Source organism: Oncorhynchus gorbuscha, linkage group LG17 (assembly GCF_021184085.1).
Source record: "Oncorhynchus gorbuscha isolate QuinsamMale2020 ecotype Even-year linkage group LG17, OgorEven_v1.0, whole genome shotgun sequence".
NCBI lineage: Eukaryota > Metazoa > Chordata > Actinopteri > Salmoniformes > Salmonidae > Oncorhynchus > Oncorhynchus gorbuscha.
Genome location: NC_060189.1, coordinates 42,500,161 through 42,512,306, shown reverse-complemented (window position 1 = coordinate 42,512,306; position 12,146 = coordinate 42,500,161). Strand labels below are relative to the sequence as shown.

General features: G+C 42.2%; 2 protein-coding genes across 8 annotated transcripts in view; both read right to left on the bottom strand.

The window, feature by feature from the left end:
• LOC124002057 (SAM and SH3 domain-containing protein 1-like) overlaps positions 1–4,180 on the bottom strand; it is an 80,372-nt gene extending 76,192 nt beyond the window's left edge. For 2 of the 4 annotated variants that reach the window (XM_046309293.1, XM_046309294.1), the window contains exon 1: positions 2,914–4,180. In XM_046309293.1, the coding sequence (XP_046165249.1) occupies positions 2,914–3,435 (522 nt within the window). In that variant the 5' untranslated portion in view covers positions 3,436–4,180. The remainder of the gene's footprint in view (positions 1–2,913) is intronic. The other 2 variants (XM_046309295.1, XM_046309297.1) reach the window with 2 other exon arrangements.
• A 1,636-nt stretch (positions 4,181–5,816) lies between these two features.
• LOC124001255 (syntaxin-binding protein 5-like) overlaps positions 5,817–12,146 on the bottom strand; it is a 46,836-nt gene continuing 40,506 nt past the window's right edge. For all 4 annotated transcript variants that reach the window (XM_046307907.1, XM_046307909.1, XM_046307908.1 and 1 more), the window contains 5 exons: positions 10,074–10,431; positions 9,703–9,868; positions 9,263–9,374; positions 8,814–9,034; positions 5,817–8,514 (listed from right to left, as the gene is read on the bottom strand). In XM_046307907.1, coding sequence (XP_046163863.1) covers positions 8,473–8,514; positions 8,814–9,034; positions 9,263–9,374; positions 9,703–9,868; positions 10,074–10,431 — 899 coding nt within the window. In that variant the 3' untranslated portion in view covers positions 5,817–8,472. The remainder of the gene's footprint in view (positions 8,515–8,813; positions 9,035–9,262; positions 9,375–9,702; positions 9,869–10,073; positions 10,432–12,146) is intronic.

The window sequence follows — 12,146 nt, the reverse complement described above, 5'->3', positions numbered from 1 at the left end:
TGACTTCAGCAGATATATGAAAGAGCAAACAATGCCAGAGTTAACGGTTATATCAACAATGTAAAATACTGTAGGTCAAAACAAACATTGTATAGCACACCACTGTTCAATCTAATCAATTAGGGTATCATAATCAAATGTCCACAGATGCTGTGATTATGGCAGACATGGAAAACATATTTTTGCCATAGCCTCTGGTTCTTATCATCTCTGCCCCTTCCATTTTTCCACTATTTTCCTGTTTGTTCCCTTTTAATGTATTGATATAAAACCCTCTGCGGAATTGATCAGGTTAGCCAATGATTAGTCTAACTAAACGGTCTGTGCTGCTTTGAAACAACTTAAGGACCAAAAATAACTATTGAACAAAAATATAAAATGCAACATGCAACAATTTTACTGAGTTACAGTTCAGTAAATTCATTAGGCCCTAATCTATGGATTTCACATGACTGGGCAGGCACGCAGACATGGGTGGATCTGGGAGGGCATAGGCCCAGCCACTGGGGAGCCAGGCCCAGCCAATCAGAATGATTTATTCCCCACAAAAGGGATGTGGAGGTCCTGATCTGGTCACAAGTGGTCTGCAGTTGTGAGGCCGGTTGGACATACTGCCAAATTCTCTAAAACGACATTCAGATGGCTTATGGTAGAGAAATTAACATTAAAATTATCTGGCAACAGCTCAGGTAGACATTCCTGCAGTCAGTGTGCCAATTGCAGTATTGTGTTGTGACAAAACTGCACATTTTAGAGTGGCCTTTTATTGTCCATAGCACAAAGTGCACCTGTGTAATGATCATGCAGTTTAATCCGTTTCTTGATATGCCACACCTGTCTGGTGGATGGATTATCATGGAAAAGGGGAAATCATCATGAACAGGGATGCAAATAAATTTGTGCAAAAGTTGAGAAATAAGCTTTTTGTGCGTATAGAACATTTCTGGGATCTTTCATTTCAGCTCAAGAATCATGGGACCAACACTTCACATGTTGCATTTATATTTTCTATAAGTATATTGTCAGTCAGATAAACCTGAATCTGTTTGCCTATGCTTCCATACAAAAGGTCAGTAGTGAGTCACAAAGTGCCTCTCTGCACTTCGCAGTTTGTAGCCCCTGAATCTTTCATGAACATTATGGGCATGTGGCAGAGAATCGGAGCACAGAAGTACAACATCGTCTTAAAATGCGTGCAGAGCAGCTACACAGTTCTGCATGCATATGGATAATAATCAAGTCACTTATTAGTGGCACTGTAGTTTGGAAAATACTGATTATCCAAGTCGGATTTAGAAGGAGTTTAACGTTACTTGCGTGTGGTGGCATTATAACATGTTACATAATACAGATTGCAATGTGAAAACTGAGCCATAGTAAAAAAAAAAGTTTAAAAAAATATATATATGTATAATCAAATGTAATCTTTTCAGAGAGGAGCTAAAGACAGTAAAAAGGAAACCAACACAAAGTAGCTGATGCGCTGTGTTCTCTCGATATTCTATAGAATGCTGCCTGAGACTGTCGTCTAAGCATGCCTTCTTTAATCTGCTGTGACACAGCTCAGCTCCAATACGACTTTTTGGAGGAGAAGAGACATTTTGGACAGCCGTGCCTGGCTCACCGATGCAGGAAATCACACTCATTATTATATTTTAACTGCAGTTTTACTTCAGTGCCTTATTGCAAACAGGATGCATGTTTTGAAATATATATTTTTCTGAACAGGCTTCCTTTTTACTCTGTCAATTACATTATGATTGTGGAGCAAATACAATGTTGATACATCCTCAGTTTTCTATCACAGCCATTAAACTCAGTAACTGTTTTAAAGTCACCATCGGCCTCATGGTGAAATCCCTGAGCGGTTTCCTTCCTCTCCGGCAACTGAGTTAGGAAGGACACCTGTATCTTTGTAGTGACTGGGTGTATTGATATACCATTCAAAGAGTAATTAATAACTTCCCCATTCTCAAATGGACATATAAAATGTCTGCTATTTTATTTTTTACCCATCTACCAATAGGTGCCCTTCTTTGCGAGGCATTGAAAAACCTCTGGTCTTTGTGGTTGTATCCATTTGAAATGCACTGCTCGACAGAGGGACCTTACAGATAATTGTATGTGTGGGCTACAGAGATGAGGTAGTCATTCAAAAATCATGTTAAACGCTATTATTGCACACAGTCCATGCTACTTATGTGACTTGTTAAGCACATTTTTACTCCTGAAATTATTTAGGCTTGCCATAACAAAGGGGTTGAATACTTACTGACTTAAAACATTTCTGTTCATAATTTGTATGCATTTCAAAAACAATTCCACTTCAACATTCTGAGTTATTGTGTGTAGGCCAGTGACAACAAAAAAAAATCTACATGTATTCCATTTTAAATTCAGGCTGTAACAACAAAATGTGGAAAAAGCCTGAAGGCATTGTATTTCTCTATGGAGTCAGACTCCTCCACAATGGAAGCCATTAGTTCCACCCACAGTAAAATACTGTGTTAGGTAACATTGACAGCTGTCAGAGGCTGAAGGATATGAGCTTATTTACCCCAGCCAGGGCAATAACGTTTTACCGTAGGACTTAAATGAAATGACCTCGGACAATGGAAGATTGCTTTAGCAGGTGTCCGGTCAGACGTATAGGACCAAAATCATTTCTGAGTAAATAGATTTTCTAAATATATGCATATTTAAGTCCTCCGACTGCCTGTCACAGACTTCAAACAAGTGAGAGTCATCCTGACTGGAAGAATGAGCAGAATTGATGGTAGACAGCACCATCAAAGAAATTGGCCATACTATTCATCACAGCAAGCCCAGAGGGAAGAGTGTGTAATTGTATGTGACAGTCTCTGAACAAATCCTTATAGTAATCAACATCGTGAATGACAAATAGGAGCCTACCTTATAGGTGTATGGCGGCTCATTGTGGTTGACTCCATCTTTCACAAGTTTATCCCTGATCAAGACCTTCAGTTTGGGATTGGCCACCAACTCCTTACAATCATCAGTTAAACTTAGATTGTGGTTTGTTGGACAAGATGATTGTTGGTGACCTCCATTTCCAACCTCCTCCTGATTGGATTCTGTCCATGACCTTGACCACTGGAAGTCATTCTCGCAATCTGTGATGAGCTTGGTGCTGGTGCCCAACAAGGGGCTCAGGGGAGAGGGGTTCAGAGGCTCGAGGGTGAAGTAAAGACCGGGAGCTTTTTTCTTGTCCTCCTCTCTTAACTTCTTCACCGCGTTGAGTACTTTTTGTCGGTGGTGCCGTGCGTGTACCCCTATGGCGTCAAGATCGGGGTCCCCAATTTGTTTACAAACTTCCAAATCATCGTAGCCATTGTCCACAAACGCCTCCAAGTATTGGGGCACCTGAATAGTCTGTAGCCACTCGTAGACAAGGCTTGGGCCGGTGCGCATCATTTTGATAGCCGATATGATGAGCAATGTATGCCATGCATATGCTGTTAGAAATAGTATTCTATCCAAAACGTAAACTTCAGGGGCGCGCGGTATCCTTGTGACATAACATATGCCGCCGTCGCTATGTCATCGCCATCAGTGGTCCAACGTTCCAGGCTCATGCAAAGATGATTCCAGTTATGAGAGATCCAAGTCAACTAGTGATCAATAATGACCAAGACGTGTGCATTCACGATTCAGAATATAAACATTTTTGCCTAATTGTTTCATAGGACTGCATGTTGTGGAGGTTCCAAAAATCCAACCAAGCAGGTGCATGTGGTTATCAATTAATCCAAGCAGGCGAGAACGAGAACGCGTGGTATGATATCCAAGTAAAACACAATGAGTTTCAAAAGACAAATAAATGAATTGTGCAATAGGTGTAAGCCTACACAGGCTGAATATCAGTCGGTTTCTATTCCTCAGCCTTATGTTCGTTTCGTTGCAGCAGTTTTCAGTCGCGATATAGTTACAAACTTCAGGAGGATCCGAGACGGTAACCTACATGTGAGCTAAAAATGTTTTCATTTATCACTGCTTCTTATCAACAGCTACTAACACGTTTGTTGTAGCACGTGGTTCAATGCATCTTCTCTCTCCCGACGTAACTTTCTCTTCGGTCTAGTATGCTTTCGACTCTAAAGTTCCATTCATTCAAAACGCATTCGCTTTGCGCCTGCCTGTGTTGTTTTATGACCAGTAAGAATTATCTGTACTCTAGCGGCCCCTGTCCGACACGCCGTAGTTGACTGATTGAAAATAAGTAAATCATTACCAAGCAGTAATATATGCATGTTGGGATCAATTATACAACATTAAGGCAATAATTGTCGAGTGAAGTGAATCAGTAGGCTACAAATATATATATTTTTAATGAGTTGTACCACGCCTGATTTGTGATTCCTGTCAAGAGACGTTTTATCTTCCCTTAAAACACAAAACTTTTAATGAACATATGGGTGCAGGCATTTGCTCCAGCCCTGTTCTGATGACACACCTGATTGAAACCAACTTATAAATAATTTGTTTTGATTTACTTGACCCAACAATTATAGCCTTTCATGTTGTTTAACACTTGATTCCAACTTGCATAAATATTTGGCATTTCTTTTCAATCAGTTAACAGCCACAAACACCACTTGAGACAAATGAGTTCATTTGTTTTCCAAGTACACAATAATACACTACATGGCCAAAAGTGTGTGGCTCATCAAACATCTCATTCCAAAATAATGGGCATTAATATAACAGCCTCTACTCTTCTGGGAAGACTATACACTATATGTTGAAACTTTGCTGGGGGACTTGCTTCTATTCAGCCACAAGAGCATTAATGAGGTCGGGCAATGATTTTGGGCGAACAGGCCTGGATTGCAGTCGGCGTTCCAAGTCATCCCAAAGGTTTTCGATGGGGTTGAGGTCAGGGCTCTGAGCATGCCAGCCAAGTTCTTCCACATAGATTTCAACAAACCATTTCCGTATGGACCTCTCTTTGTGCAAGGGGCCATTCTACTGACAATGTTTGTCTATGGAGATTGCATGTCTCAGTGGCTGAAATTTGAAGGGGTGTCCACATAGACTACACGGCCAAAACTATCTATATAGCTACATACTTCCTACATCGTTTGTGGCAGCAGATGAATTCAGACTCAGACATCCATCCATGTGAAATTGCAGCTTTATAAAACTGTACAATAAATTGTAACTACACAGCTATTTATCCCATACAAGTATGGCGGTTGGTTGGTTGAGAAACCCTTTGGCCTCTCCTGGTTGCAGTTTGTGTACAGTATTTTTTCAGTTGCAATTGATCTGTTAGGTAAGAAAAGGGAGTATGGGGAACACAGGAAAACAAAATCATGGATCTCATCAAATGAATATGGTTATTGCTATTTGGAATCATTGGGACATCCCTACCCTAAACCCTAACCCCTACCATTTTAAAATGTCAACTTCAAATGGGGTAGGGATGTCCCAAGGATCACAGATTTCAAGGAGCAAATAGATATAGTCTTTCACACTCCAGAGGAAAAACAAACATTTACCACACTCAGCTTAACTGATGAATATTTCTGATAATGAGAAACTTCATGAATTTGTGGTCAATCAAGATAGGTTGCAATAGACCGTAGATCGAATACATGGTTCTTTCAAGTCTGTAAACATTAAAAGTTCATGCATCCTCCTAAGTGCAAGAGAACAACAAGAACCTTAAATATGTTGTGACCTGACTGAATGGCTTCTAGTGGATGTAAATATACTGGGAACCCATCCATAGAAATCACCCTCAACAGATAATCTTCCAAAAACTGGATCTATCAGATTCTGAGATGCACACATTTAATAGATCACCAGAAATGTTTATTTTCATGTTTGAATATTGGGCAATATATACAACCATTTTGTTTTGGAGAAAAATGTGTCGTCTTAAAATGCACCATTCTATTCTTCTTAAATGATATAAAAATTATTCATATGGAATATATTGAAATTAAAATAATATTTTTCAAATATATAAATCTATTAGAACATCATTAACTGGCAATGAAAACAAATCCAAAAGTGAAGCAAGTCTGTATATTACTGGGAAATGACAGTTAACGTTCACTGGGAAATGACAGTTAACGTTCCCATATTTTGGTCCCTCAGAGAAATGAACAAGAAAAAACACAAACAAAACAAGTGGTTCAAGGTGCGAAACAGTGCAAAACCACACAACAGCTCTTTACAATATATGTAGCTCAGTAGTACGAGAAATAACACACCCGGTCAAAAGAAAATCTACTTTTTCTGGATCTTCTGCACACAGGTGCATGATGTAATGTGGCAAGTTACAAGGTTAGGGAGTGACAAGCATGGAGAAGCTGTTCCACCATGTTCCAAACAGTATGGTCTATAGTTATCACATCCAGACTGTTGGGAGTTTGGACAGACAAGAAAACAGTGTATAATTAAACTCTTTGGTGTCAGAAAATAAAATGGCTGCTGACCTTTCTCCCTGAGTCCCAAATGGCAACCCTTTTCCCTATGTGGTGCACTACTTTTGAATATGGTGCCATTTGGGACAGATCCTGTGTCATTTTCCCAGAACCAACACTATCAGATTTGTCTCCAGTTGTCTTGTCGCACTACTCATTTATTTACAGCTTTTGGCGGGGTTGAAAACAATCTGTAGTCTCTTATTTGGAATCAAGAACATAAAATAAACGCGTCTACTTCAACTCAAATGGCAGCATCTCCTTGCACGGGGCTAAAACAAAAAAATCACGCTGAAAAACACCATTAGGGAAAAATATATACTGTAAGTATAAATGTGCCCATACACATATCTGAATATATGTACGTTCACAAACACACAGATATACACATACATAGGTAGAGGTTAGCATATACGCGTCATGATAAACAGAGGCGGAAGAGAGTTGTCTGTAAAATAGCGGTCGATTCAGAGAATAATGACCAAAGAATGTTTTACCGCACATCAAGTGACACCTGGTCACATCTTCTACTGACGCTACGAATACAAAGACAGCTAGTTTATTCTTTTCTAAACATTAAAAACGATTTAAAATGAATAAGCCATGAGTGGTATGAATGAAATTGTCCGATTAGAATCAGTATCGCAAAGGATTGTGAGAAGACTCCAACCTGTATGCAGTACCGCAATATTACCACATTGTGTAGTATGTTGAGGAAGAGTTGTAAAGGCCTTTCGGTATCCCCTAGGTACAGATTTAGGATTAGCTAGAATTCCCTCCCACAATCCTATCCCCTAACCATTAGTGAGGAAAACGCTAAACTGACCCAAGATCAGCATCTAGGGGGCAACTTCACCCTATTCCGTTGTACATAACTCTCAACTCTTATCTCTCAGCCAATCAAGAGCCCAGAGCAAAAATACAAAACTGGCACTGATGTCATTCTAAGGCCATACCTCTTTAGTACGATAGAACTGCAAAGTATTTTCAACATACTAATCCTTCACGTTTTGGTCATATTAATGTAGACTTCATTTTGTCTAGTGGGTTCAGTAAGAGCCTGTAATATTTTCACTCAGCACACGCAACAGCTGATAACTCACTCTCCATAACCAGTTCAACTTTTACCTTTCAGTAAACAAACATGGGAACTGTATAGTAATGACTTCCTGCTTCAAAACAAATCTGATAGGAAAACAAACCCTGATAATAAGTATAACCAGGCCTACTATAAGTAGGAGAAAATATAGGTTATATTGATGGTGTGATAAGGACCTATCAATAAACTCATGGTTAATTAAGTGAGTGGATGGACTCCTGAAAAACATAAACTGTCTCAAATAATGACTCACATGAAAGACGACATAAATCATTAGGAAAAAAAGGAATGACTTGAGACGAAACACAGAGGGGGTGAATCAATCACTGATTCATCCTTTCATCAACATTGCTATAGATATTGAGACTTCAAGAGCAGAGAGCTGGTGCCACTGACTGTGGTTTCCATGGAGCTTCCTCCACACACAGGGGACTCCCCTTAGAGGTCCATTGCGATTGGTTGACACTGAAGAGCAGGCCTCACCTCACCTGGACACTGCACAGGTAATCACAGGCAACCTAACAGTGCTCATTTTGAGTAGAATTGTCTTACCTCGTGGACAACAAAGCAGCTGAGAACATGACTGATAAAACCCAGGAGCAGCACCCATACATTTAGGCTCCCCTGTGGTGTGTTAAGGAAATGAACATAATCTCTTTCAGATGACATAGAAACATTCAGAATAACTTTCCTCCTCTTTTCCTTCTAAGTCTGTCTGTCTGTTAGTCTACTCCTCTTCATTGGTAACCAGGTGACTGAGGTAATGCAGAGTGTTTTATTGTGCTGCTAGGAGGAAGGCATCAGTCTGTTAGATAACACTTCCTCCTGCAGAGAGATGAAGAAGAGGAGGAGCTGCATCTCCTGTAGATGAAGAGGTGTGAGCAGAGAACTGAGGACCACTGTCTCCTCTCGCTGCAATCAAAGCTGATACCACTTCTTATCTTTGTACTTCAGCATCATCTGAGAGAGAAAAAGAAGGAAGAGGATGAGAGTACGAGACTCATAAAATAAAAGGTTAAATATATATAGATATTGACAACACTGTCACAGAAGGCAGGCGTCTCATAAAATCTGGGTTCGGGTAGTATTCATTTTCTTTCAAATACTTTAGCTGAGCTTCATTGTTCCTCGAAAGTGAAAACCCTGTCCATCGTGCACTCCAGGCAGAATCAATCAAAAGCTCAAAGTATTTGAAAGATAACAAATACTAGTTGACACCAGGTTTGCACCTCACAGATGACCAGGTGGATATTCCCTACATCATGAGCGTGTTTAGAGAAGGAGTCAGCGCTGGCCATCATAGCTGCGGTTCTGTCCTCCAGCTCGCCCAGTTTCTGCCCCCTCTCGTCCAGGGCTATCCGGGCACGGGCCAGGTCTCCCACCACTCCCGAGGCTGCCCCCTTCATGCCCTCCATGCCCTGGGGCCCAGGAATGTGCTGCGCCAGGCTACGAGACGCCTTTCCCGCTGCAGTCTCACCAACTGTCGAGGAGAAAAGGAGAGAACCAGTGTGCCAACAAAACAGGCTTAATCATTGCAATGCCATTAGCTCTATGTCCAATAAGGATGTGCCATTAATAAACACATGCCAAACATATTGTTCGGCATAATCTATGTCCAAATCAATCCGATGTGCCCTCAAAATGCTCTAGAATGTCAGTCACAGTTAAATGAGAAGCCGGTGAGGTGTACTGTGGGGATGATACTCACACAGGTCTTCTCTATCCAGGGACTGAGCCCCTCCCCCAAACAAGCCCTTGAAGAAACCTCTGTTAGGAGCCTCAGGTGTCTCTATCGGTGTAAACAACTCTCCCATCATTTCCTAGAGAAGATGCCGATGTAACAGTACGTGTCAAAGAGAACTATCATACCCACAAACACAAAACGTGATATCTCTCAGTCACTCACTCACACACACACACACACACACACACACACACACACACACACACACACACACACACACACACACACACACACACACACACACACACACACACACACGCCCACACACACACGCCCACACACACACGCCCACACACACACGCCCACACACACACGCCCACACACACACACGCCCACACACACACGCCCACACACACACGCCCACACACACACGCCCACACACACACGCCCACACACACACACACCTGTAGATTGTCGCAGGTCTCCTGGCTGTATGTGATTCTCTGTATCTCGGTGGGGGAGGTGAGGTACATGGCCTGGCCCAGGTTGGAGAAGCAGAAGGTCCGGGCTATCCTCATGTCTGTCAGGGGAAGGTAGTTCACATCCAGGAGTGGTCTGAGACTGGGTAGACTGGAAGGAAGAGAAGGAGCGAGAAAGACAGGGAGAGAGGCAAAGATTGAACAAGAGACACAAACAGTATGAATGCACTGAAGTAGGCATTGTAGTACACAACATCTGCCACAATCTGTCATAGACAGCACCTGAGGTCTATGTTACAGTAAGAGTACCTCAGAGTACATACAGTGCCACACACAGACTGGGCCTTTAAGAGTACCTCAGAGCCATGATGTGTCCATTAGCACAGAAGCAGGTGAGGCAGAGTCCAGCAGCCATCTGCACCACGTCAGCTCTCAGCACAAAGGAGCTCTCTGTGATGTTGTGTTTGAAGAAGCAGGACTGGGAGGGTAGGCCCACCACTTTGGCCTGTTTCTCTGAACACACCACAGCATACTGGCTGTCCTGACCCTCCTGGGTGGAGGGTGGAGAGGCCAGCCTGCGCCGCCTCGCCTTCTCCTTCTCCTCGTCCTGAGGGTTGGGCTCCGACCACGGCTCGTAGGAAGGGGGGAGGCCCACCCCAAGGGAGTCAAGGAAAGCCATGGTCAGGATACCTCCTTTAAGTCTGACCAGAGTACCTGGGATAGAGAGGCAAGTTTTATATTTCCATTCATAATGCATTACAAAAGCACATTTCTAATCTGATCAGAGTACCTGGAAAACAGAAACAGGTTAGACCTCTGAGGAATTTTCTCACTCCCTCCTTCTCTAATGCAAACAAATGCAAAAAATATATTACAGTATATTCGGAAAGTACGGTATTCAGACCCCTTGACTTTTTACACATTTTGTTACGTTACAGCCTTATTCTAAAATGTATTACATTTCCCCCCGCTCAATCTACAGACAATACCCCATAATGACAACGCAAAAACGGGTTTTTATAAATTCATTAAAAAAAACGAAAACACATTTAAATAAGTATTCAGACCCTTTACTCAGTACTTTGTTGAAGCACCGTTGGGAGCGATTACAGCCTCGAGTCTTCTTGGGTATGACGCTACAAGCTTGGCACACCTGTATTTGGGGAGTTTCCCCCATTTTCCCCTGCAGATCCTCTCAAGCTCTGTCAGGTTGGATGGGGAGATGCACTGCACAGCTATTTTCAGGTCTCTCCAGAGATGTTCGGTCGGGTTCAAGTCCGGGTTCTGGCTGGGCCACTCGAGGACATTCAGAGACTTGTCCTGAAGCCACTCCTGCATTGTCTTGGCTGTGTGCTGTTGGAAAGTTAACCGTCGCCCCAGTCTGAGATCCTGAACGCTCTGGAGGAGGTTTTCATCAAGGATCTCTCGGCACTTTGCTCCATTCAACTTTCCCTCGATCCTGAGTAGTCTCCCAGTCCCTGCCGCTGAAAAACAGAGAATCTTGTTTCTCATGGTCTGAGAGTTCTTTAGGTGCCTTTTGTCAAACTCCAATGGGCTTGCCACTCTACCATAAAGGCCTGATTGGTGGGGTGCTGCATCTCCACAGAGGAACTCTGTCAGAGTGACCATCGGGTTCTTGGTCACCTTCCTGACCAAGGCCCATTCTCCCTCGATTGCTCAGTTTGGCCGGGCGGCCAGCTCTAGGAAGAGTCTTGGTGATTCCAATCTTCTTCCATTTAATAATTACGGAGGCCACTGTGTTCTTGGGGACCTTCAATGCTGCAGACATGTTTTGGTACCCTTCCCCAGATCTGTAACTCGACACAATCCTGTCTCGGAGCTCGACGAACAATTCCTTCGTCCAAATATAGGACCTTATAGACAGGTGTGTGCCTTTCCAAATCATGTCCAATCAATTGAATTTACCGTAGGTGGACTCCAATCAAAGTTGTAGAAACATCTCAAGGATGATCAATGGAAACAGGATGCACCTGAGCTCAGTTTCTAGTCTCATAGCAAGGAGTATGAATATTTACGTAAATGAAGGTATGTTTTTATTTTAATACATTTGCAAACCTTTCTAAAAACCTTTTTTCGCTTTGTCATTATGGGTATTGTGTGTAGATTGATGAGGAAAATGTTTTATTTAATCCATTTTAGAATAAGGCCGTAATGTAACAAAATGTGCAAGAAGGGGTCTGAATACTTTCCGAATGCACTGTATATATTTGTGTTAATATATATAGTTTGCTGACAATCTGCAGTAACCTTGTACACCACTAGTTGTCCCCAAACCACAGTACGGGAACCACTGCTTTAACGCAAAGAAACATTTGTGGCCGCAAGCTATTCCTTCCGGTTACATCCAGATTCGGCCACCACAATGACGGTGGTGGTAATGCTTCTGCCACAGAGATGGTTCAGTAAAC